Below are 25,524 nucleotides of genomic sequence, written 5' to 3' on the forward strand. Positions count from 1 at the left end.
CTGCCTACGTGTTATAAGGAGCCGATGATTTTAGGATTTAGATTTAAACTACACGCTAAATATGGCTACATCGCCTCTATGAAGGACAGCTGTTGGCAAAACATTACTGACATCTAGTGTATCTGTGGTGTAATTGTCCATTAAATACTCAATGGGAAAGTGAAAGTCGAAAGTCAAGACTATACACTGTGACAGACTACCTACCACAAGTAGGACATTTGAGACGATAAGAATCGGTAGAAACATATATTATTGATTTATTTGATTTGGTTTTCAACATCATGATTCATCAAGTGAGCATACAAAATGTATGACAGGAATGTAAGGTAAAACATTTCCTTCAATGCATTTAGAAAAAGAGACATAAATAAATTAAGAGGGATAATGAAGAACGTGGGGTTTCATTGGAAGTTAAATGTAGAAATGGCAGCAATATGTAAACTCATTTCCAAAAAGATAAAACAGTCGTTGGATTCTGTTGCTTGTCCTCATCTGACCTTGCCTTTACATCTCAACTGTGAAAGCACTGCATCAACCTGGAACAGAGACACAGATTGAAACAGAATCTCATTAAACAGACGTGAAGATCTATATAAGACTCACTGTTATGAACCAGCTAGACTTCGGTCCGTAGCGCCGCAATGCCATTAAGTCCATTTTACTAGTTGGAGCGAGAGCGTGAAGGTGAAGATGCTGAACAGAGTTGTATGGAGGTATGTGGAACCCCAACCTGGATACACAAAAAAATGTAATATTTTGATATTGAAAGTTAGAGATAAGTCGTACCTTATATCATCAAGATCTTTTACGTTATTCTTCATCAGCACATTCCGTCCCATTTCTTCCATCCGCTCCACTGAAAGACATGAAGAGAAATACAACAATCTCAACTCAACTTTATTCACAAAGCACTTTAAAAACAACAACAGTCGTTACAAAGTGCTGCACAGTGACATAAAAGTGCTAAGAACGCAAAGTTAAAACACACAAAGATAAAACAATATCAAATAAAAGTAAGTAAAAAGCACTAAAAACAGCTCAGAGTCTCATGCTGTGTTAAAAGCCAGAGAATAAAAGTGTGTTTTAAGACGAAATTTAAAAATGGCAACAAGAAGATAATAACTGTATCAGTCAGAGTAAAAGTTGATCAAAAATCATATAGACTCCTTCAAACAATTCCTCATTGTTTATATATAAGTAAGTAAGTAAAGATTATTTGTAAAGATCTTTCTAGACCAGGGTCACAAAGCACTTTAACAATCAAAACAACACGCAGTTGAAATATATAAGGGGTGTTTTCATAGATAGTCCTTATTAATTTTAATTTAAAAAGAAAAAGTTAAGGATAAAATAACAGTATCGGCAGCTTCAAAAATACAATACAAATTCACGTGTGAATACAACTATTATTTTTTCATTGACTGTATCCAGGTAGTAATACATGTGATGAAGCTATTCTCTGATCGTTCATTTATAGTCTTTTTTTAACTACTTGTATTTTTATCCTCACATTCCTGTTGTTAATTCAAAAATTGATTGAATAGATAGGTGTTTATCTAAAGGCCAAAGGTTGAGTAAAATCTATCACCAAAGAATGCACTATTGGTCTTTATAATTGTACCTATATATATTATTATTAATGTTTTATTAATGACACTCACCCAGAGGTATATGGTCTCCCCGCAGGGACCTGCAGTTCTCGATGTGAGTCCTGCTTATAACCAGGTAGTGATGCGCGGCGCCGGGTCTGACGTCACGGAAGCAAACGAGCTCGTCGTCCTGAAACACGCGCACATCGATGACCTCACAACATTAACCTCTTAACACGATCTGTACTCACACTCGTGACGATCTCCGTGGCCGTTTGTCCTTTTACTATGTGGCAGAAGTCACAGTCTTCCTCCATGTCGCAAACTTCGTTGGTGTAGTGACTAAACTGGGCGTGGCAGGAAAAGCAGTCGATCACAGAGCCGATCGCGGAAGCGCGTTTAAGGAACCTCACAAATAATATTTCGCAAGAGTAAAATTTCCGATATAACACAGGCGAGGGTGTTTGCAAGTGTTTGTGACACCTTTATATTTATTTAAAAAAAAAATTGTATTCGTTTTTAGAGAACGAATCGGTGAAAATCGTAGAAATATTGCGCTCACAATACCAAATATACAACAAAAATATATTATATCATATAAGGATGGATAAATTGAATATTGTATCTAAATAACCAAAATCCCAATCGTTGTCCAAAAACTGCATCATTATCCTTACATCAATCTTATCTATGAAATCATCACAAAACATTATTTATTTATTTTTATTAAAAAGTATACTGTACCGTTTAAAATTGTGAAAACTTTTCTGTGAATTTATTCAATTATTAAATATATATATATTATTACAGTCAAAAACTCCTCCATGGAATCCTTCTATACTTTTTCTAGAGGATCATCACCGTCAAAAACAACAGCCTGGTGGAGGAACGCCTTGAAGAGCACGGCATAAAGACTCTACCTGTTTAAAAAAAAAATATTAAAATCATTCTTCAACTTATCGAAAAGCATTTTGAGTTAAAGAAAAATACTCACACAGATGAACGATTCAGTTTTGGGGATGAATTTATAAGACATATAATATAATATTTCAGAAGCAGGAGCGAGGACGTGCAGGTGGAGGTGATCGACGGATGTGTAGGGAGGAAGATGGAAACCGATCCTGCAAACGCAAATCTGTGTTAAGATGAATATTGAGGCAAACACACCTCAGTAACAAACAGAAAGATAAACTAGGTTTTTTCAGGTGATGATCATTGTGGCTATAATAATTTTATTATTTCAAATGTCCTGGAATTTAAATGTAAAAATTCATAAGTAACTACGTCCAGTGGGCCAACTCATTTGAGATAATACATGTATTGTGCATTAGAGGGTTTGGAGATTAAACTTAACTAGCAAATATAAACCAACTTTCAAACCAAAATCAAGAGCAAGTCAATCTCAAAACTGCCTCATGCTTGAGGCAGTGGATTGAGTGAGGTTATCGTCTGACTGTGATGTCCCTTAAAGGAAGTGTGTCATAAATCGTGAAAGTTTTTAAAACATTTTAAGGGAGAACACTTTGAACGGTACCAATTCTTAGTGGGAACTTTTGGCACAGATAAATAATCCATGAAGATTTATATTTACTGTGACATGAATGATACGAAGTTCACACTTAAATCAACCATTTTTAATTCTTTTAAAAGTTTAATAATTTAGAGCTAATGAAATAAATACCTGACGTTGTCCATATTATCGACACCTTCCCTTACAAGTGCGGCTCTTCCCATATCAGCCATCTTCTTCACTGTTCACAGGGAAACATTCTGTGATTGATGAGCGTAAAACTATGAAGTGACACGCACTGTTTCCACTGACCCATTTGAATATGTCCTCTGTGCAGAGAACGAATGTTTATCATGTGCTGCCGGGGGACCACCAGGTAGTGATGGGGGGCCGCAGGGTCGATGTCATGGAAACAGACCAGCTCTTCGTTCTGTTGACAGAAGACACATGTTCAACAGGAGCTGAAATTAAACTTAAAGTTATTTGTTTTTCTTCATATTGCCACACCTCAGACCTCGTCAATGGTAATGATCTGTTCGTAGACATGTCAGACCATTTTAAGCCACTAGTTGGCACTGTTAGCGTGACCAAAACAAAAAGAGGTTCAGTACACAACATTAGGAGTGAAGTTTGTTCCCGTCCAAATAAGCTTGTATCTTTATTTAGTTCCCATATCTCGTAGAGCACCCATGGGTCAAGGTGGGTATTAAACCTTCAGGGGGTTTCGATGGGCAAGAAATCTTCATAAAAGTAGAAACAAAAAAAATCAGAAACAAAAACAACTATATATTTAGAGTTAATACAATAATAAACGCAATATTAAATTGTAAGCTGTCGGAAAATAATGTCTATGTTCGACTCTGACCTCTTGAATAACGGTTTCACATTCGGAGCTGGTTGTAAGTTGTTAACACTTTTGTTTGTGTCGAGCTTTACCTGTAGAATAATCTGTGCCTCTTCCACGCCATCCACGATCCCACAGAAGACACAGCCATCAACAGTTTCTCGGTCCATTAGCAGATGATCCACTGGTGGATTTACGGATCTCGAGCGAACGTTTCTCGCTTTCGTTTCTTCGGCGTTGACGACATAGTTGGAGGAGAGTCTCACCTTCTTCCTGTTTCCACAATGCATGAGACGCAAACCTCAATACTGGCCTCTAGTGGCCACGTCTAGTTAACACCCTCTCCTTATATCACCAATAGATAATCGACCAACACTTTTCTCGTATATAGAACGTGTTTTCTACAAAGATAAGAAAGGTAGAATCAAACCATCTGTAATGCTTAACAGCAAAAGATAGTCGAGCCTATAAAATTCAGCTGAAGTCACTTCAAACTTGTAAAAACTCAAAATGAAGGTCAAACAACTCCCGCCTCCAATAAGGTGGTTATTTCAAACATTTATTTCGGTTTAAATGTAGATGCAATAACAACAATAAATAGGTCCTCGGTGAGATCACGCAACAGGTTTTGGATTCACAGGAAATAATACTTGGGCAGCGTTCACAGTAACAACACGATTAAGATGATAAAAAGCACATTTTCACATGAAGCGACGGCGAAGGGGGTGTCCAGCAGTGACATCACGGTGCACTACGTCGACGGGTGAAGGTTTCAGGGAGGGGGGGTAGTGGTGTGGATCGAGAGTGCGATGAGAAGAAACAGCAATTTCCCTTTTCACCCATTTTAAGAGAAGCCGAGGTCGAGTGACCGTCGGCTCCTTTTTTTCCTCAAGTGGCCGTTGAACAACATTCAGTGACAACTTTAACATCACAGACGAGGCTTTGTTTTTTCCGACTGCGACGGTTTTTAAAAACGGCGACACGAGGACACCCTTTGGATTTCTACTCCGTCAGTGTCCTTCGGTGGGAGACGTAAGACGTCTGCTACAAATCTACGATGATTACAAAACAAAAAGGTAAAAAATAAAAATCTAAAACTTTGTATAAAAATGTGATTCACTCACAACAAATCAAAACGTTTTGGTCGTCACGACGATGTGGATGTTCGAAGTTGTGTGTGTGAGATTCAGAGGGATGTGGATGAAAACATTCTCGCCTCTAATTCCAAAAAAATAAAGTGCTGTCCGAGGACGTGCAACACTTGTAAACACCAACACGTCTTTAGATCCGTCCTCGGTGCGACGTCTTCGACCGTCTCATGTCACCACGATCAAGCGACAATTTGTACTGTAAACATTACGTTTCGACTTTGACAGTAACATCGGTGGATTCTACAGCCTCGCAGCTCACGCAGCAGCCGGTGTCTCAGGAGGTGGTAAGGCAGATGCATGCTGGGAAAGCCGGAGTTTCGGGCATCGAAGGCAGTCGAATGTTTGATTAACTAGTTCAGCGATCTTTGGGACGACCTTCAAAATACAGCCGAAAATCTAATCTTCTAGCTTTGACTACGCGACATAACTGCAGACAGATGGCGCTCTGCTCCCATCACGGAATATAACCAAGACTTTTCTCGCTCATGGTGCAGGAGAGGTTTGTGGAGAAGGCGAGCGAAAGCAGACGAGCTACTGGAACGTCCACACCTCCAGGCTGTGGATGTTGAAGTCCTGCTCGGCGGACAGCGGCTGGTTGTTGAAGGTGGCGCACCTGGTGGTGGTGCCTCGATACAGCTCACAGTCCAGCCACAGACCCAGCTGACCACTGTGGTGGAGATGGGACGGTTAGAGACCAACATAAGAGCAGCACGAAGATCCTTGGAAGAGACTTTTCTCACCCTCCTCCTCCCATCTGCAGTGAGTCCGTATTCCCTTTCACAAAGTAGGAATTCTCCCCCGACCAGCGGTAAACCTGGAACAACAAAGGTCAGCGTTGATGCTGATTATTATTATTTGTTTGTTTTTCTTTTTTAAATTCAAGATGCAGCTTGATATATGTGGATTTTGCTCCTGAGAACATTTCACATTATATATATAAATATATATATCCCAAATCACACACTTCTGCACTTACACTTAGTATTTTGAGTGCACAAGTGCGTCCCAATGAGCAGTGTGCGAAAATGTAGTGCGCAATGAGCACTCTATTGGCCAGAGAATTGAGTTTGGATCTATGGACACTTTCCACCTTCATCGGCTGCCATCTTAGTGACAAAGATGACGCTAAACGGAAGCTACGTCACCGACGACGCGACTTGAGAGCAGATACCGGCGTAAATGTTTCGAGAAAACACAAATTCTACCACAAAACAACAATAATAGCACAATGAAACACAGCTTAATAACTTTTTTTTAATTGGTGAAAAGTGCTGTCAAGTGTCGGCGATAGGTTCCAACTTCTGGTTGCGATCAGCGTTAAAAAGTAGTAGAAGAAGAAGCTGTCGAGTCATTTCAAGTAGTAGAAGAAGAAGCTGTCGAGTCATTTCAAGTGTGTAGAGACAGTGTTTGATTTAAGACAGTACTACCCTGTCGAAATTTGTGCACTACACAAGTAAGTGCACATCTTAATGTGTACTATAAACCAATGCACTCGTAGAAGTGCGCGATTTGGGACACAGCCTTATACATTTGGGTTGTGATAATGTCAAATTAAATGTATTTAAGCCACCATTTACACCAGTAGAATAACTTTTCTTAAACTAGTTAATGCATTTAACTCGACAGATTTAGTCTAGAACTGGTGTAATTTAAAATGACACGATAAAGTTGACACTTTTGCAGTTTACACTGTTACCTATGAAATATGAAAAAAAAATCAAAAACATAATGGCAAATTAATTCAAGTTAAGGAGTCAAAAGATTTTTTTTTGTGTTCCTAATTGATCCCTTTGGAAAAAGGTAATTATCACAATCTATAGTTTATAAACAATAACAAACTGTTCTCATGAGCCACGTTCATGAGAACAAACATTGGAGCTCGGTTCCTCTTTCAACATTCTTTTCATTTAATTATTTATATGATGGCTTTGTTTAACAAAAACGAAGAAGCCAAATAATATTTAAATGATTTTCATATCAACCATTTTTTTTAAAATAAGAAAAATAGTGTTACAAAATAAAAGTAATATCCAAAGGAATAATTTGAACAAATAAAATGTCATTTTTCATCCCAATTCTCTGGAGAAAGAAAAATAATCTGAGCCACTTCCTACATTTGATGGGTCTTAAAATGGGGCTTTTGTTTCTCAAATAAAGTCTGACCAAAAGGGACTCTGTATCCTGCAAAGGAGAATTCAACCCCAGATTTTTTACTAACAATTTGATCTGTAATTTCATTCAACAAGACAGACGTGACAAGAGTTCTTCGCGGTCCATAAACAACGCACCTTAATCTCTGGACAAAAGCTGTAGAGAAACGTCTCTCCAGTGCCGTAGCAGTGTTCGCTCACTCTGAAGGGGTGAGTCGAGAACGCCCCAAATATCTGAAAGACAATCGATACCATTTAGAAATCAATTTTATTCATGACGCTTAACCCAATGGAACAGGAAGTGTGTAAATCCACTCCTCAAGTCAGTTCTACCTGCTGGTTCATGTCTTTGATCACCAACAGTGCTGGACTGTCCACCTCCGCCATCTTTCTGTACAGCGTCTTAAGACTGGTCCCATGATCCACGGTGCTGTAGGACAGTCTCCAGGGGTAACCCTGCACCCTGGCTGGCAGGCGATATGCAAGCTGAGGAGGGCAGATCAGGTAACGTGACCCGGTTTAGAGTTCTTCTCCCATCATGAGGTTTAAGTTGCGTCGTCTGTACCTTCTCGATGTGCGTGTCCTGCAGCAAAGTGCTCGTGTCGAGCAGCGTGGGCAGCGCCTCCACAGACAAGTCGCCGTCGCAGCTGCCAAAACTCTGCCTGCGCTTGGCCTCGTCGAGGGTAATGATCTGTTCGTAGACATGTCAGATTATTTTAAGCCACTAGATGGCGTCGTTAGCGTGACCAAAATAAAAAGAGGTTCAGTACACAACATTAGAGTGAAGTTAGTTCCTCTCAAAATGAGCTTGTATTTGTATTTAGTTCCCTTATCTCATAGAGCACCCTGGGTCAAGGGGGGTATTAAACCTAAAGGGGTGTTATATACGATCACACGAGATGCTAAAATCAGGCCAAAAGACACTTAACCTTGAGTTTTGATTGAAGAATAAACCAGTTTTGCCAAGGGATGAATCGAATTTATTTCACTGATACTTGCAGTTAATACAAAAACTCTGCAGCTCGAATTCTGAGCCGCTCTAGTAGAAGAACTCACATTTCCCCGTTCCTTCCAGGCTGTTGCTCCTAAGCTTTGGAACGATCTTCTTCTCTCTCTGTGTTTGATGATCTACTGACTCCTTTATTCCTACAGGCTTTTCCCTGATTTTCTGGGACTCTAGAAAGGCGCTCTATAAATAACCATTACTTAGGTGAGCTACTGGACAGGGCTTTTGGAGATGAGACCCCTTATATGAAATTAATCAGACATTGATCAAGACTCACCTCCCAACTACATGACGCAGGCTCACTGAAGAAGTTGTCAATCATGTCCAGCTCATCTTTCTCCACCACCACAAACCCTTGCTCTCGGGCGTCCTTGCCGTACACTTCCGGGGACCACTGGACGAAAAAGGAATACAGGTGGTCCACCCTGGAAAAACAAGGGGTTCAATTAAGTAACCCCGGGGGGTCAGTTTCATCCACGTTTTTCCTCAATGACTGACCTTTCTTGTGGCACAGCAAACCAGTACTCTGGCTGCTTTCTGTGGCTCCCAATGCAGTAACCAGGGCTTGACGTCATCCCAGCGGTGAAGGACTTCCTCATGGGTTTACCCACTTTGAAGCAGAGGAACATGGGCGGAGACTTGCTCTTCTCCTCCGACGACAAGAGCATGTCTGAAGGACAGATCAATGATCAAGACTGAGAATAATCATAAACATCTTTCGAGTCCCAAAACAAATAAAGACGGTAAAAAACTTGGATACTTTTGAATTTGAGTATATTGATAAATATTATTATCTTTAAATAAATAAGAGAAGATTGAATGTAAGAAGGAAAAGTATAGGATAATGTGCATTAAAATGAGGTTATATTTTAGTTCATAACACTTGATGCACAAACACTAACTTGCCGTCCATTTAAATTCCCTTCTTTCAGTGTTCTTTGATTAGAAGAAGTAGAATTACATCATTGTTCCTTACCTTATCTTAAACACTTCATAAAACAATGTCAACTTGAATCCTATTTTAATTATCAACCAACCATCGAGGCGGCCTCATAAAAATGACTTGGTGGGTCAGATTTTTGTTTGAAACACGTTCTGTACAATATTAGGTTCTTGAAGCAATGACCAGCTGATGATATTAATGTTATATCTACTGAACATTAAAGATCACCCTCATTATAAACCCAAACGTAAGTATTTGATTAATTCAAACCATTTTTTACTGATGTAAACCCCTACAGAAAAACATGATAGTCACGTGTGGTAACATTTAAAATGTTCAAATAGGAAAAGTTAACTTTGATGCTGGACCTTTAAATGAAATGCAGGGTGCTCACAACGTTCTGAAGATCATCTACCCCACATTTCAGTGATCTTACCTTCGATAGGCGCCTGCATCCTCTGCTGCAGCCACGACTTCACTTCTGCCTCGTAGTTAATCCTCCGTCGGTCTTCTTCACAGAGTTGCTCGGCGGCCGAGTTCCGGTTCCCATGAGCCTCCTTGATAGACAGCTTCCTAATTTGCTGCACGAGTGTGCAGATCTTCGACTCGCCCGCACTGCTGAGCAGCTCTTGGCTCCCTGTAGATTTGATATTTTTGGTTCCCTTTTGGATTTCTCGTCCGCCACCTGTCGTCTCGGACTCGAGCGACGACTGAATGGACTCCCCGTCTTCAATGGAGCTGTTCTGAGCCAAGCCCTCGTCCTCTTCGTCGTCCAGCTTCCCTTTCAGGTGACACAGCAGTGCCTTGTCCTGGCAGCTTGGACCTAAACAGTCCTCCTGATGGTCCCTGCTGGCAATACTGGGGGTCTTTGATGACCTTCCATCTGTGTCTGTGGTGCTTCCGTTGACTGTTGGCTCTAATTCAGTGAAACCTTCATCTGAGGGAGACTTCCCCGTTTGCTCTTCTTCTGTGCTCCCTGGATGTAGAAAAGTAAAGCAACTTTAAAATACAAATTAATATTTTATCTTCACTGGGGTTTAGTAATTTATTCAGATGTAATTTTAATATATATATATATATATATATAACATCTTCTACAGTATTAAATAACACAAACTATCAAATGAAAAGACAACAGTCAAGTATTAAATAAACATCTGAACTGAATTCCTCCGTCGCCATCTATTTGGTTACCATGCTGTAGTACGTTTTCAAAAAGAGATCTACTGACCTCTACAGTTCACCTAGGAAATTACAGTGTGCAGATAAAGTGAGAAAAGTTACTTTAAACATTTTAAAATAAAATTCCGCAGGTTGAATATACTCATTGACATAAAAAAATAAAATAATTATAATATTATATATTATAATTATTATAAATTTAATATTTCTGATATAAATGAAGCTGTCATGATTCAAATGTAGGTCAAAACTATTGATCCAGGAGGATCTCCAATTTTCACAACTGGATAATGGATTTTAATAACGCTAACTTTCTATATTCTAGTAACACTCCTTCAATCGAGTGACAAAGACAGTAATAAGCACCGGTATCGGAGAGGCTGGATTCGATGTCGTCCAAGATGATGATGGGCTGCTTCGGATCCAGAGATTCGTAGCGACTGAAGGGGTTGAGGTCTCGCTCCGATGGCAGCTGCTCCCACTCGCCGGGCCTGTACACAGGACACAGATCCTGGGGTAGATCTCTGTGGGGGGGTGGGGGGTCACCGGGCAACACAGAAAACGCACGGCAAATGGAGATGGAAATGGGGGAGGGGAGGGGGAAATAAACCAAATTAAAATGAGCGACAAAACAATAAAAAAAAAATTATACTGAGCAAGTGTGAAAGGATGAAAATGGAGCAACAGATGCTGATAACTGTTCAACACAAACTCAGATGGAAGGAAGGATCAGAGGGAGGAGGAAAAGCCAGTCGGTGGTGTCTTACGAGGGAAGAGCATCTTTGAGCTTCATGCGGGACACGTCGTCGTACAGAGCCACAGAGACGACCTCCTCCATCGGGCAGATGAGACCGTACTCCTCGCAGCCGTGCTCGATGACCAGCGGATCGGACTTGTGGGGATCGAACATGATGTTGTTCGGGGTCACGATCAGCACTCCCCCCACCACCCCCTGTTGAAGCAACACGGAGGAACGCTGGGATCGCACGAGCTCGTCTGCTTGACGCACATCGACTCAAGATCAAATATGAACTCACCATTCCGTCTGTGAAGTATTTGCAGCTCATTTTGATGAATTTAACGGTCGATGGGCTCATGTCTTCCGGGGAGAGCTCACGCCTGATGGGCCTGCCTGACCTGCAGATTGGGTGGCCGTTCTGAACAAAATAAAATAAAAGATATTTAGCAGTGAATGATCAAAAGGTTCAACGCAACATACTCCACATCTTAGGCCTGTGTGTATTAAAACAAGGCTTCAGGACAAAAGACACCCAGTAAAACTGTTTTTTTATTTTGATTAAATAACAGAAAAACAAAGTTTCATATTTACAATACAGTGGTTGCTGTTCATCTTAAACATTCCCACAGATTTTATTTCCGCACACATCAGTGCATGTTTAATTATATTGTAAAAAGCTGCATATCAGCAAAACTTGGTTGCAAGCACTTATTACCACACCCACTGTACTTATGATGCAGAAAACACAGTGAACTCCCATGATGACCTTCTACACACAATTCTATTTAGTGACAGATTGGGCATGACAACACTTTTTCATAAAGTCTACTTTGCCCTGTCAAAACTGATCAGTCAGCCGTTGACTGGGCGGCAAAGCATTACAGGAGCTTTTTGAGGTCACCGTTAATGAGAGGGTTGTTGAGAGGGATGACACCTCATTAAGCAATGTTTCAAGTTCAAATAAATCTTGTTAATACTACTACTACTACTACTACTAATAATAATGTTGGATTTTATTTGTACTGCCCTTTACATTTGGTCAACAAATCTCACAGTTTTAAAAACAGGATAAAGACATTGTTAAATGAATGAAGTCATGATGTGATCATTAAGAATTGTCTGTTAATGAAATAATGTGTGTTAACTGTGTGAGAGTGTTGATGACAGTTCGGGAAAAGATTATTATGAGTGCCAGGGTTTGTTTTCTTTAGGCCTTAACATGCATCTTTATAGTGAAGCATTTCTTGAGGATTTCGTCTCATGAAGGTGGGGTCGGTTCCAGATCTTAACCCTTAATGAAGGACCACTTCAACATTAACAAGATACTCACACATGATGCTGCTCCAGAGGAACCGTTGCTGAGCGAGGAATTCAACGAATGGATGTCGGCCTCAGTCTGGCTCAAGTCGGGGACAAACAATTTCTGCAGGGGCAACAAAAGATGCAGTAGTTGGATCGTTTGTGGGGCGAGACCATCGTCAAGCAGTGTTGGGGTTCTCACCTGACCCGGGTAAACACTCTGAACGAACAGCTTGTTGAGCCGCACCAGTTTGTTGGGGGTAATGTTATAATTTAGGGCGATGCTGTTGAGGGAGTCGTTGGGTCCCACCTTGAAACAAATTATAATTAAAAACCCACTTGTGTTAAAAGATAAATAAGTATGTTTAATCCCTTGTAATCGTCATTGTTTAACTTAGGAATAGTCTTCCTCGACTTTTATATTAACAAATATTTTTTTAGTAACCTTATAAACACTGTATCAAAAATGTTTTAACCGTAACAAACAGTAGAAAGTACAAAGATCTAAACTCACAACAAACTCCAAGGTACCCGGTGGTCTCTTCTTCTCCTTTTTAATTGGCTTCTTAAATTTACACCCATCATCTAGAAGAAAACAAATGATATAAATATGACAAACTATTTAAAACATTACATAGGAACAAGAAAAACATCTTTAAAACAGGGTTAAAAGCCAAATTATTATTTTCAATAGAAAATGTCATTAGTTCTACATTTTTGTTTAGGGTAATTGTGAGTAAAGGACAAATACATTAGCTATAAAGAAAAAATGAAGTAGTTCATAGGTTTATACATCTTTAACCGCTTCAATCTTCCCTTTTAGCTAAAGAGCTTTTGTTTCCATGTTTTTTTTAACAAGAAAATGTATTTTTTTTTTAAATATAAAACATGCAAAATGCACATTTAGAATCACCACAAGAAAGACATGTTTTAAAGAGGATTGTTTTACTAACTAAAAATTATTTAATACCATTAAAATAATTGTTGTTTAATGAAAACTTGTTTCTTATTAACAGGCTATGATAAACACTGAAATCCCCTCCGATTCTTCTACTGCAGGTGACAGAACGTATGAAAATAATGTGTTCAGCATGTGCTGGGTCAGCCCTGGGCCTCCTCCTAGTTGGAGGTTTCACCTCTGAGAAAAAAAAAGCCGAGACAATTCGCTTCTTGACCAGCAGAGGGTGCTACTGTGAATCATCTAAAAAAAAAGAAAAAAAGACTGCAGAGAAAAGTCGTTACTTGTCCACTGACGCATATGTATTCATCCAATTTAGCATATTAACTAACTAAATATATAAATACCGTGCTTATTAATTTTTAAAAAGTGTGTGTTTAGTGTTGGGAACCAGGTTAAACTACTGCATCAATTATGAACTTAAACATTGTGCAGATCCTGCAATAACAAACTCTCACATGCAGAGTCAGCATTTAAAATCTTGGCAGGAGCAGAGGAGCTTTTAGTGAAGCACTTCCCTCATTACATCGCTGCCTCACTATGGAAACAAGAGCATGACTCTGCGTTAGACATTCAGACTCCAGCTGCACTTTACTTTGTCACGGAGACAAGCAGAGTATTATTTCTGTCAGCGCCGGCGCTAATGAACCCGACTGGTTCAGAATTTTAAAACCTTGTTAAACAGCGACGCATTGTTATGCAACGAAATGAAGAGTAAATTGTGATCTTTGTTAGTGTAGCCGAGTAAATAATCTGGTCTGCACACACGCTCTCAAATACAGCTGGTCCGGTGACAGTGATGCACATTATGGCAGGAGAGACAATGATTTGATTACTCGGCTGGAGTTGAATTATCAAAGCAATAGACAAAATATCAGATGAAGATTAAAGGCGTTTCTTATTCTGTACTCATCATAAGTGAAGTGATTTCTGTTACATAAGGTTTTTCCATCAGTCCATGGGCAGGATTGGTGACGAGGCAAATGCCTCTGAACAAGTCCAACCTTGCATGAACTTGCACCAAACTACTCCCACTCTGGAACTGGGTTACACTCAAGAGCCGCCCCCAAACCCCACCTTCTTTGTTCAAGAACATTTATTTTCTTAATCATATGAACAATTTCTCACATGCAAAATTGATCAAACAGGAGTCAAAATGTGCTAAAAACTCGTAACTTTCGCTTGTAACTTCAACAAGGCGTGAGATTACACAACACTTCAGACGCGGTGCTGCGTCAGGTCAACATCTGCTTCTGATTAAAGCCCGGGGCAGCAGAGTTCCTTCAGGACTTTGAATAAAAAGGACGATAAAACTTAAAAATAGTATATATATAAGTTTTGCATTATGCATGCTGTCCAACACATCACAGGCAACAACACAACGTTATTAATGTTAACCATCAGGTCTAGAGTGATTCAAGATACTTACCAAAGAGAATGCCCATCTTACTTCAAAGCTAAGGTGACTTAAATTGATCGAGGAAATTAAAGCGAAAAGGGGAAAGAATGCTTGAGGGGAGAGAAGAGGTGACTCTTGAGCAAGCGTCTGCAGAAGAGTGAGAGCCAGCTGCAGAAAAGTTCCACGCAGGGGAGAAGTTACGCAACGTCCTGTGCAGAACTGGATCACTAGAACTGGGTCAGCGCTGAGGCACCCCCTCCAGAACCTCAACAATCTTAAAGGAACGTTGTAATATGAGCGGATCCGTTACCGTAACAACTGCACGTTCGTACAGCTGAAGGCACCGCTGGAGAATGAATACGTGGCGAAGTCCTAAGCTTACTTTTAAGATTCAACTAAAGCGAAGTTTCTAAGCATAGATCATAAAAGCTACATTTTGAAAACACACACAAGTCCTTCTTATTCTCATGAACAGTGCAGAAGTCGTACCTGTTGGTGACTTCGCCAAGATTCGTTGAAGGTCAGTGGTTTTGGTGGGTTGACCTTCAGTGGGGCTGCTGGGCCAGGAGATGACAACCACACCTTCATTGACGCTCTTCTCCACCTGGTGCTGCTTCAACTGCCTCCTCTTCTTCAGCCTGTTGAAATCACCGCAGTTAGATCTTTGGAAACGAATGACACATATTCCGGAGGAACATTTCTCACTGACATTAAGTCACACTTCTCACGAGTTTCCTTTTACTCAATAGTCTTGATTAGTTAGTGCAATAACATTGTTTTTGACAATAAAATATTTTTAGACTCTTACAGACTGATACAAATGTGTCATAATGTTAACTTATCACCATTATTTATTAATTCTTTCATAACATATTACTAATATCATTATAATCATTAGCATGTTCCACATATTATGCCAGTATTTAAATGATTAAAAGAAACCACTATCGGGAAAAAAATTGATTCAGAATAACAGAGAAAAGGAGGAGGTTGCCTTCATGGAATAAAACTACTTCCTTACAGGCCCCAACCGTTACATCACATGGTGGAGTGTATAGGGGTCAGGGTTCACATCAATCACACCACAGCATGCACATCTTGCACTTAAGAAGCAAGATGACTGAACCCTTTAAGTCAAACAATCAGTGAAGTGGATTCATCCAACGATGGTAGTGGTGATAATGGTCTTGGTGATAATATGCTAAAATGTGGAAGGAAAATAAAATCACACATTGGCCTCCTAGAGATTAAGATATAAACAATGTATGAACTTATACATTATACTGTTTGTATATATATATATATATATATACAAACACACAAATGTTACAACAATACATCCATTTTAACTTTTTTGTTGCCTATTTTTGAATTATTTATTTATGTCTTTGTATATGCTTGTATGTATTTAATGCATTTATGCATAAATTTGATCGTATTTATGTATTTATTTTGATTGTTTTTACATGTATTTATGGATGTTTCTATGGATGGATGTGTTATTGCTGCTGGACAAAAGTAATTCATCTTCCAGGGATCAATGAGGTATCCATCTACAGTATCTATAGATCTACGGTATCTATGGATACATCTATGGTTTCTATCCATCTATCTACCTGTATCTACAGTATCTATGGATCTATCAATGGTATACATCTATGATATCCATCTAGCTACGGCATCAATCTATCTATCCATCTACAAACTAAGAAGGCGACACAAAGGTCACAAACAGGCGATGAAGTTTACACTGAAGTCCTCAGCACATCAGCAAACACATCCACATGGTTGTTGACCGACGTCATACAAGCCGAGGGACATCACTGGAGCAACGCTTCAATCGCGGGTAAATCCTGAGCAACAGCTGCAGCTGTCAAGCCTGTTGCGCCGTTTAAAAAATATATATATATCCAGCAACAAGTGACGACGAGGGCAACACAGTTCATTCATTGTTAAAGTTTTATAGCACTTTCATACGAATGCAAACACAGAGTCATCATTGAACGTTTGAGATAACAAGACCATTTTTTTTAAAAATTATGTAACACAAGTTACCCATGCGTAAATACAATATGTGTAACTGCCCAAGTTATCCTATGTGCAGCTCCACCATTTAATTTAATTAATACCAACCAACACTGGAAATGCTGCAGACTCCAAGTTGTTATAGCACAAGATCATCTTCCAGTTTGCAAAAACATCCACAATCCTAATTGTATACGACACACAGAAACTAAATCAATAGATGACAAATTATAGTTGTTATTTGGCCTCACATGGGTAAACCCAGTGCTTTATTAATGAGCATTAATGCTTCACATCATATGGATTTAATTTTCCACAGTATGTAGCACAAAATTATACTGTACCGTGGGTTTAATATTGCATCATGAGATTTCAAAATGTATTTATTTTTTTGTATGCAAGTCCCTCATCATGACCATGTTTTGAAGTTATTACTTTGTAAAATGATCCCCCGTCTGAAATCTCAGCGAACGAGAGGTTACGAGAGCAGAGTCCATTACGCAGAATAATGGCTTCACTCCTCCTCCAGCCAGCTGTTATCACGCTTTATTTATACAACAAGTCCCTTGGAAGTGGAGACTTCCCGGATTGATGATGTTTGCTTGTCAATCACAGCCGAAGGGGCTGTCGATATAGTAAACAGCGTTTAATCTCAAGAAAAAGTGTTTTCAGTGGGCAGGGCTTATAATAATTTTCTAATGTAAATATTTCAATGAAAAGAGAGTTTTGTACAAATAGCACTGATGATACAATAGAGGCCAACATCTATTTAAGAGACTCTTAAATAAACACGTTAGTTGAACTTTAATTGTTCCTGTAAACCCTTATAAGTCTTATTTAGAATATCAAAACATTTTACTGCCAGTGAGTGTAACTCATTTGTTTGTCATACTTGCATGTTCAGTTATTATTTAAATAAAATAAATGCCTGTCTCCTACTTTAAAATTGACCATTCCCTTTACAAGAAAGACATTTAATTTGAAACGCGTTATTCTCCATCGCAAAACGTCGATCAGCAAATTCAAATCTTTGAACGACCACATCAATCCAACCAGTGGACTCGATTTTAAATCACATTAGAGTTCATTTAGCCGAGGCACTCATCCAAGGAGAAGAGCTAATAAGTCAAATACCAAGTCACCACTGCCAAGTACCCACGACCTCGTCACTAAGCCCCTAATCCTGCTTCTTTTGACGTACGTCACTGAAAGGCAGGTGCTCAAGGGAAAAGAGATTTTGCCATTTTAAACGAACACAGCAATCGAACTGTGACAGACTTTTTTCCACCAGTCTCCTGTGATCACGTTTCAAAATGTTGCATGAATCCAATTAAAAAGAAAACATCAGCAGAGGCGACGTGTGACACATGACCTGAGTTATACGAGAACGCTACCGGTTGTTGAAAATAGGTGGTGGATGATTAAACTGAGGTGAGAAAGCAATATTGAGTTAGGATGGTAAACTACAAACTACAGAGTTCTTTACAAGCAACTCATCCCCGGCTATAAAAATCTGTTCTGGACTTTACCCGAGAGTTTGTGAAAAATAAACAGAAAAGTGAACTCACTGAAACGCAATATAAAGCGAAGAGTAGAACGAGTAAATGGGGCAGAAGACATGAGTCATATCTTACTCATTTAAAAAGGAAAAACTGGAAACAAAGTCAACCGTCAAACTGTCAAATGATTTTAATTTTAGCATATTGACTTAGGCTGATTTTAAATCTCAGCAGGTTTTGAACAATATTTTCCTACTTAATTTTAGTTTCAAGAGAAGCAGAAGTTGTAAATAGTAAGTCATTTGCCTCAAGAATACATTATTTACACTTAACTTTAAAACAATTCACATTCAATAATCATCTTAAGACACATTTATTCATGCAGGCTTTTCCTTTGATTCTCTGAGACGCCCGTGTTTGTCTCGGTGGTGTTTTGACCTTTCAAGCATATATTTTATTGGGTCTTTATTTGATTGTTTAAGCGCTTTGTGACCCTGGTCTAGAAAAGCTCTCTATAAATATTACATACTTACTTACAGTTCAAGATACATTGCTGCCCGGAATATTGATTTTGCTTCTTGGGTTGCAGTGTGAAGAAAACATCTACGATGACTAAGTTTCTTTCAGGTTGCTGTTTAGATGTATCGAATACAGATTGTTTTCCGGTGAAGCATTTACGACGCTAAAAACAAGCTCTTACCTGGCAAAATATCCCGACTTTCTCTCCCTTTTCTCCATCAGTCCAGGGGGGTCCTAGGTCCGCATGAAAGTGTTCACACCCATACACTCATCCACAGCACTCAGCGTGTCAGAACCAGCAGACAGCACTTGGTGAAGGAAAATGGGATCTCACGTCCTGCAGGAGGAAACACCAGAGAAAGAATCTCTGTCAACAACATTCACTGGAGGCTGCTGAGAGGAGGTCGATGGAACCTGGCAGAATAAACACAAAAAAAAAGACAGATAAAGAGAAGCATCAGCTGCACCACTAGTTACATAATGACTAGTTAGCTAACCTTCGACGAGCTAACAGCATGAATGAATGTAAACAACACACTCTCGTGCAGTTTCCTCAGATGAAAGAAGAACTACGAGCTTCTACACGAGCACGAATGAAACGGAAGTGAGTAAATACACGTCCACTGGTGCAGCTACACAACACAGAGCTACATTCTAAACATTTGCAGCAGATTGTTTTTGCGTTTCCTTCCTGTTTCAGGAACAAAAAAAATGCACGAATCAACGAGCAAATTCATGCAAAATAACATATATTTTCCATTAGATAATTTACCAAATGTGTAACTAAAACCAATCGCGTGCATAACAAATGTTTTGAGAGCTAACGGTGCTAGCATGGCACATTGTTTACAAAGACAAAAGCAACCTGAGAAGGATGGTAGCTTCCTGTTATCCTTTTCAATTAAATACAGGCGGTGATAGCGTCGCGATGAAGACCAGGATAAGCGAATGTTGATCCTTTTTGTAAAGACAGATCTTCAAGATAGCGACGATACAAATCCTGCACATACCTGGCGTTCATCCTCGAGCAGATGATGGGTGACGCCCAACTGCGCTCTCTAGTGGAATAAAAGTGCAAGCGCAAGAGTTCAATGTGCGACGTTGTGAACAAAAGTTCGATTCCCTGCAAATCGAAAACGTAAAGTCATTACGAATGTACGCCTCTGATGTTGCTCAATATTAATAATAACCTAAAAATACTATTTTAATTACTCAAACTAACTTTTATAATACATTTAAAATCTGAAAATATACACGGAAATATTTAATAATCCAACACGTTAAACAGGTTTCCTTATTAATCGTCATGGCATGATCACTACGGAATTAATTATCTATCTTGTATGATTCACTTTTTAAAAAACTATTATTATTATTATTATATTTTCCTTGTTCAATACCTTTTTTTTTCGACAGCTACTCATATCAGTCCTAATAAATGGAAAATAGAAAATGTATTGCTCACCCCTGACATTAAAAATATATATTCTTGATACACATACTAAGACTATGTGAGAATTCCTGTAGATTTATTTATTTATTATTGAATTCTTATTAATTAATTCAAATATATGTATAAATTGTAAGCTAACATTTACTCTATTATTATTGGAGTTATCTATCTATCAAGATTTGATTGAAAATACCATTAAAACATTTGCCCCCAGTTGAGCTTTGAGTTGTCATTTTAAGCAACACTGCTAGATGGCGCTCTCGGCTAAATTCAGATGTGACAAGCAGATTGGCAGACGCGGCTTCCTATATCTTATTATTATTTTAATCTGTTTATTAATTCATATTTTTCCGATATAGAGGTTTAATGAACATTTTTTTTATATATATCCTTAAATACTCACATGTTTTTAAAGTAGTTGTTTTATTAAAAATATATATTTCTTGTGCTTGGATCTGTAAAGAAAAGTTCAAAGTCACATTCTGATAGGATAATTCAATAAGATTGTGTATCTTGGTTTTATTATGACATTTGTTATCAATGTGAGAGATAAGTTATGATCCATGGAGCCTCCGATACCATCCTCTGCTCCTCCTTGTAATGATGATGAAGCAGAAGAAAACGGATCAATGGATGATGTAATATTATTACAATAGTGTTGCTTAATGTTTACAAACCTCTGATCTCTTGTCAAATCAAATAAAAGCCTGTCCTCTCTAATCATGACACAGTTATTCACGATACCTCTAATCTTTATTGTTCTAATCAAAGAGGTGGAACTCAGAATAAACTTGACTCTTGAACGTGAGGACGGGAAAGTTCGGGGACCTTTTCTCCTGCTGCTCCAGCCGTGGATGAATAAACATCATTAGAATCATAATAGAAGGAGTAATAGTGAGGTTGAGAAATTTGTATTCTGGCCCAGAATCAGTTTTCGACTTGTCATGTCTGAACTCAAACCTCTCTGTTTGCAAATTCAACTATAAAAACGAATGGGAAAAAAGAAGTCTGTTTTCGTCTGTTGCCTGTAAAATAAAACCAAGTGTCTACTGTATCGTTCATAAAAACAACCTTGGATGGATCTAAATTCTAAACACTGTATTGTAAATTAAAAAATATGATGATACACTGATAAGGGCTACTGTTTTTGCTTTTACACTTCGTCAAAAAAAAAAATATATATATATATATATTTTTGTGTGTTTTTCCATGTCAATAGTTTATTTGATCCTGATTTAAATATATTTAGCTAGTTCCTTAAAATAATTTACAAACACAGTAACAATAATAATAAATGAAACAATTAATTTACCATTTTAATTTTTTTAAACTTATTTATTGTTTTTCCATTAATTGTTTATTTATTTTGACCTTTTTCTCTACTCTAAGTTCACTGATGATTTAATTGATTCAAACCGATCATGTTAAATCAACGTGTCAATCAAATTAGTTTAATAATCAGTTTTTATTTAAACATTCGATTACAAGGATTTGCTCTTTTCTAGACTTCAAGTAAAAACGAAATAAACGAAATGCGACAAAGTTTGATGTCATCCAACCTGTGAAAATAAGTAAATAAAATAAACTTTACACATTAAATATATCATATCCGGACTTGAGCAATAAAAAGAAAATTATATATTTTTAAATATGGATTTTAATCCTCGAAAAGAGGTGAAATGGGATAATTTGATTGACTTTTCTTTAGAAGATAAAACATGATGTAAATAATGAAAAAAATGTACAACTAGGAATTGAACTAGTTCATAAGGATCAGTGTTTTATTTCTGTAGTCCTAAGCGCTTTTTAAAATCTAGATAAGATGCTTTGAGGCCTGAAGACTCCTCTTTGGTGGTCCGACGTGACTGATGGTCGGACTTCTGTGTTAGCGAGGGGTTAATGACCCTCCAGACGCACACACACTGGTCGCAGGAATGAAAGTGATGCAGACGAGTCGTAGTTTACTGTAAACCATCTAGTGCCACTAGAGCCGCTGTCAACCTGCCAGGCCAGCAGAAGCATCACAGCTCACGACCTTTGACCTGGGAACTGAGAGGCAGCGGGGGGAAAAGGTTATCACCGTCGAAGGTTTGGGCTCTTAAGCGTCCTCGTCTGCGCATCGGCCCGAAGAGAAAAAAAAACAACCCTCCAGGACAGACGGGCAGAACATCACCCTCTGAGGTAGTTCCTGGTCACATGACCGCGTCCGTGGAGCAAACGGTGCACGGTTGTTTACTCTGCTTATCAGTGGTGTTGTAACAAGTCGAGAAACACACAAGCTGACCTCTAAACACTCGATGCTGAAATAGCATGTGTTCCATTCCCAAACCCGCTGACTTTACTTCTCTCCCGTCAAGGAAACATTTTTGAATAAACCGGCCTCGTTCGTTCTCCTCCGATCACCAGTGAAGACCAGCGTTTTTAAATGTAGTTTTTCTAACACTTGCATTACTATTTTAATTCATAATAATAACAATAACTTGTATATTGTATAAAGGTTGAATTTGTTGCAATAAATTGCATTAAATATTGTTTGTATTAAAATATTCAGGATTTTTTATAGTTTAATTCTAATAAATTGCATTAAATATTGTTTGTATTAAAATATTCAGGATTTTTTATAGTTTAATTCTACTATAGTTTAATTGTTTTTTTTACACGTAGAATTTGACATTTTAATTTCAATAATTTAAAAATAAATGTTCCTATTGTAATATATCTTAACCTGCATCCAGTTAAATTCAATTAAAAAAATGCAAGCACTATAATGCCAACATTTATTGTGGAATTTAAAAGGCTACAAGTTGAAACATGTTTTTCTAATCACTGCATTACATTTTGAATTATTATTTATAATAATAATTCGTACATGAAAGGTTGAATTTGTTTACAATTGCATTAAATAAATTGAAATATTCGTTTAAAAAAAATAAAAATAGTTTGATTTTTCTTTTTTACTCATAGAATTTGATGTTTCAATTTCAATAATTAAAAAAATAAATGTTCCTATTGTAATACATTTTAACCTGCACCAAGTTAAATTCAATTAAAAAAAATGCAAGCACTATAATGTCAACATTTAAAAGCTACAAGATGTTTTCTCTAATCAATGGAATTATAATTACAAACTCTATGCTTAAAAAAGAAATAGTTTAGTTTAAAAATACCCAAATTTTTAAATTAAATTCTTGGCCAAAAAAATCAACCTTTTCGATATATTAATGATTTAATTCAATCATATATATTTTAAAATAAAATATGCGTAAAACGACAACAAATTTGAAAACCAAAATTTCAAAATTGAAACGTTAAATTCAAGCCTTCAATATTCTGAAGGCCCTGATATACATCCGTATGTAAATCCCAGCGTCGACCAGTCCTGTCACTTTTCTTCTACTGTACGACCAATTGTCCTCTGAGGGGCAACAGATATGTTGTGTTCAAGGTATCTTGAGTGTGTGCTTACCCAGTCTGGAGTGTCTAGATGTGTCTTTTTTTTTTCTTTTTTGTTCAGGCACACACTCCCACTCAGACTGTGGTGAGCCGAAGCCAGCGCCACATCAGTCCATCATCGCAGATATGCGTGGTTAGATAGCAAGTCTGGCGGCACACAAGACATTTTGTCCACTCTGTCATGTTTACTTATGATGATAAGCTTTGATGGATTCCCTTTAAGCTATAGACGCCACATAAACACGCAGACACACACAAAACGCTTTAACCAAACACACGCAAAAAAGAACAAAATAATCCTAACAAGATTAGATTTGGGAGAAGATCACAAATTAAGACTAAATATAAGACTTTGTTTTACTTATTAACAGATCAAATATATCCTTGTAAGATAGTAAAGTAAAGTAAAGGTTATTTGCATAAGCGCCTTTCTAGACCAGGGTCACAAAGCAATTTTACCAAAAAGAAAATACATAGTTAAAATATATACTGTAAAAGATCAAGACACATAAGACAAACGCAGGAGTCTCAGAAAATCAGGGAAAAGAACATCAAACACAGAGGAAGATGGTTCCAAAGCTTAGGAGCAACAGTCTGGAAGGATTTCTCTCCTCTGGTCCTGAAGCGTGTTCAGGAACCATTAGTAGATTCTGATCCACAGACCTCAGAGCCCGAGCTGGGGTGTAAGGCTGGATCAGATCACTGATGGAAGGAGGAGCCTGACCATGAATAGATCTGAAAGTAAGAACCAGAATTTTAAAGTTGATCCTGAAAGAAACTGGAAGCCAGTGAAGAGTTTTAAGGATCGGGAAAATGTGAGTTCTTCTACTAGAGCGGGTCAGAATTCTCGCTGTAGAGTTCTGTTTATCACTGCAGGTGAGACAGATCCTTCTTGTTTAGACACCAAAATAAACTGTTACAATAGTCTAAACGAGCATCGCATGGATTACAAACTCCAGATTGTGTTGTGACAATATTTTCCTAAATTTTGAGATTTTTCTTAGTCAAAAGAAACAGTTTCTAGTCAGTTTTCTGTAGTTTTGCACTAGAGACATGTCTTTATCAAAAAAAAAGATCTCAAACATTTGCATTTACTTTTCTGGATTAAAAATGAACTCCTAAATCATAATCTCAGTTTAATCCGTTGATCTTTATTGAGCGTATATTCATAGATTTGTTCATTATTTACGTTTTTCTTTAGTCTCAATATGAAATATTGTCTGTTTGCCCCTGATCAATAAAGTTTTACCTCACTCATGCTGCTCACTTGGGTTCCAGGACTGAAGCGGTGATATCGGATCACACTGATAAAACTCTGTCGATCAACTGTTTGAGGGGCAATGATGTCAAATATGAATCCAGAGACGTCCAAAAACAGATTCCATTTGATGAGGGTTTTTTTTGTGTTTTTCTTTAAAGTGATAAGAAAGTGTCTTTTCTCCCTTGGTACAAAATGAATGAATGCAATAAATAAAGCAGAGTTATTAAGATATTACATTTAAGTTTCCATAATACTCTAAATCTTATATTTAATCTTTGGCACCTCAGAAATGCCCCAATGTTTGTTTTAAATCTCAGAATGTTGTCTTTGAAAATGACATAACGTAATACAATTCAAAGACATCACACATTACTGGGTATAGCTAGGACTACAGATGGTCTCCATCCACATACCTACTAGTTTCACCTTTTCATTGTTTACTTTTTCTTTAATTGTATTAAAGCTTTTTATTCTAAACATATAAACAATTTCCCGAAGGAGACCTCCTGAGGGATCAATAAAGTTTTACCTTACCTTAATAAAG

The 25,524-nt window shown here is 38.0% G+C and overlaps 3 protein-coding genes across 6 annotated transcripts; all 3 read right to left on the reverse strand.

Annotated features, from left to right (window-relative positions):
- Positions 1-237: 237 nt before the first annotated feature.
- On the reverse strand, positions 238-2,639 carry LOC148067211 (adenosine 5'-monophosphoramidase HINT3-like). Its single transcript, XM_087805508.1, has 7 exons — positions 2,584-2,639; positions 2,451-2,509; positions 1,841-1,936; positions 1,662-1,779; positions 787-856; positions 604-730; positions 238-536 (listed from the first exon to the last, which is right to left on the reverse strand). The coding sequence occupies exons 2-7, from the start codon at positions 2,496-2,498 to the stop codon at positions 489-491; spliced, it is 507 nt and encodes a 168-aa protein (XP_087661634.1). The 5' UTR covers positions 2,499-2,509; positions 2,584-2,639; the 3' UTR covers positions 238-488.
- On the reverse strand, positions 2,061-4,213 carry LOC148067212 (adenosine 5'-monophosphoramidase HINT3-like). The gene is made up of 5 exons (XM_087805509.1): positions 4,036-4,213; positions 3,412-3,529; positions 3,271-3,340; positions 2,584-2,710; positions 2,061-2,509 (listed from the first exon to the last, which is right to left on the reverse strand). Exons 1-5 carry the CDS (start codon positions 4,111-4,113, stop codon positions 2,453-2,455), a joined length of 450 nt encoding a protein of 149 aa, XP_087661635.1. The 5' UTR covers positions 4,114-4,213; the 3' UTR covers positions 2,061-2,452.
- Positions 4,214-4,477: 264 nt separating this feature from the next.
- On the reverse strand, positions 4,478-19,743 carry ncoa7b (nuclear receptor coactivator 7b). 4 transcript variants are annotated; one of them, XM_087805542.1, is made up of 17 exons: positions 19,679-19,743; positions 18,995-19,150; positions 15,260-15,408; positions 12,928-12,998; positions 12,616-12,723; positions 12,445-12,537; positions 11,413-11,532; positions 11,143-11,327; positions 10,742-10,899; positions 9,630-10,169; positions 8,749-8,920; positions 8,528-8,675; positions 7,810-7,935; positions 7,578-7,730; positions 7,383-7,478; positions 5,835-5,908; positions 4,478-5,761 (listed from the first exon to the last, which is right to left on the reverse strand). In XM_087805542.1, exons 2-17 carry the CDS (start codon positions 19,030-19,032, stop codon positions 5,626-5,628), a joined length of 2,367 nt encoding a protein of 788 aa, XP_087661668.1. In that variant the 5' UTR covers positions 19,033-19,150; positions 19,679-19,743; the 3' UTR covers positions 4,478-5,625. The 4 variants fall into 4 exon arrangements, with proteins under 4 accessions (XP_087661668.1, XP_087661667.1, XP_087661669.1 ...); XM_087805541.1 differs by lacking the exon at positions 19,679-19,743 and having other exon boundaries at positions 18,995-19,232; XM_087805543.1 differs by lacking the exon at positions 19,679-19,743 and having other exon boundaries at positions 10,742-10,866; positions 18,995-19,227.
- Positions 19,744-25,524: the final 5,781 nt, after the last annotated feature.

Source organism: Callionymus lyra, chromosome 13 (genome assembly GCF_982586985.1).
Source record: "Callionymus lyra chromosome 13, fCalLyr1.hap1.1, whole genome shotgun sequence".
Classification (NCBI taxonomy): Eukaryota; Metazoa; Chordata; class Actinopteri; order Syngnathiformes; family Callionymidae; genus Callionymus; species Callionymus lyra.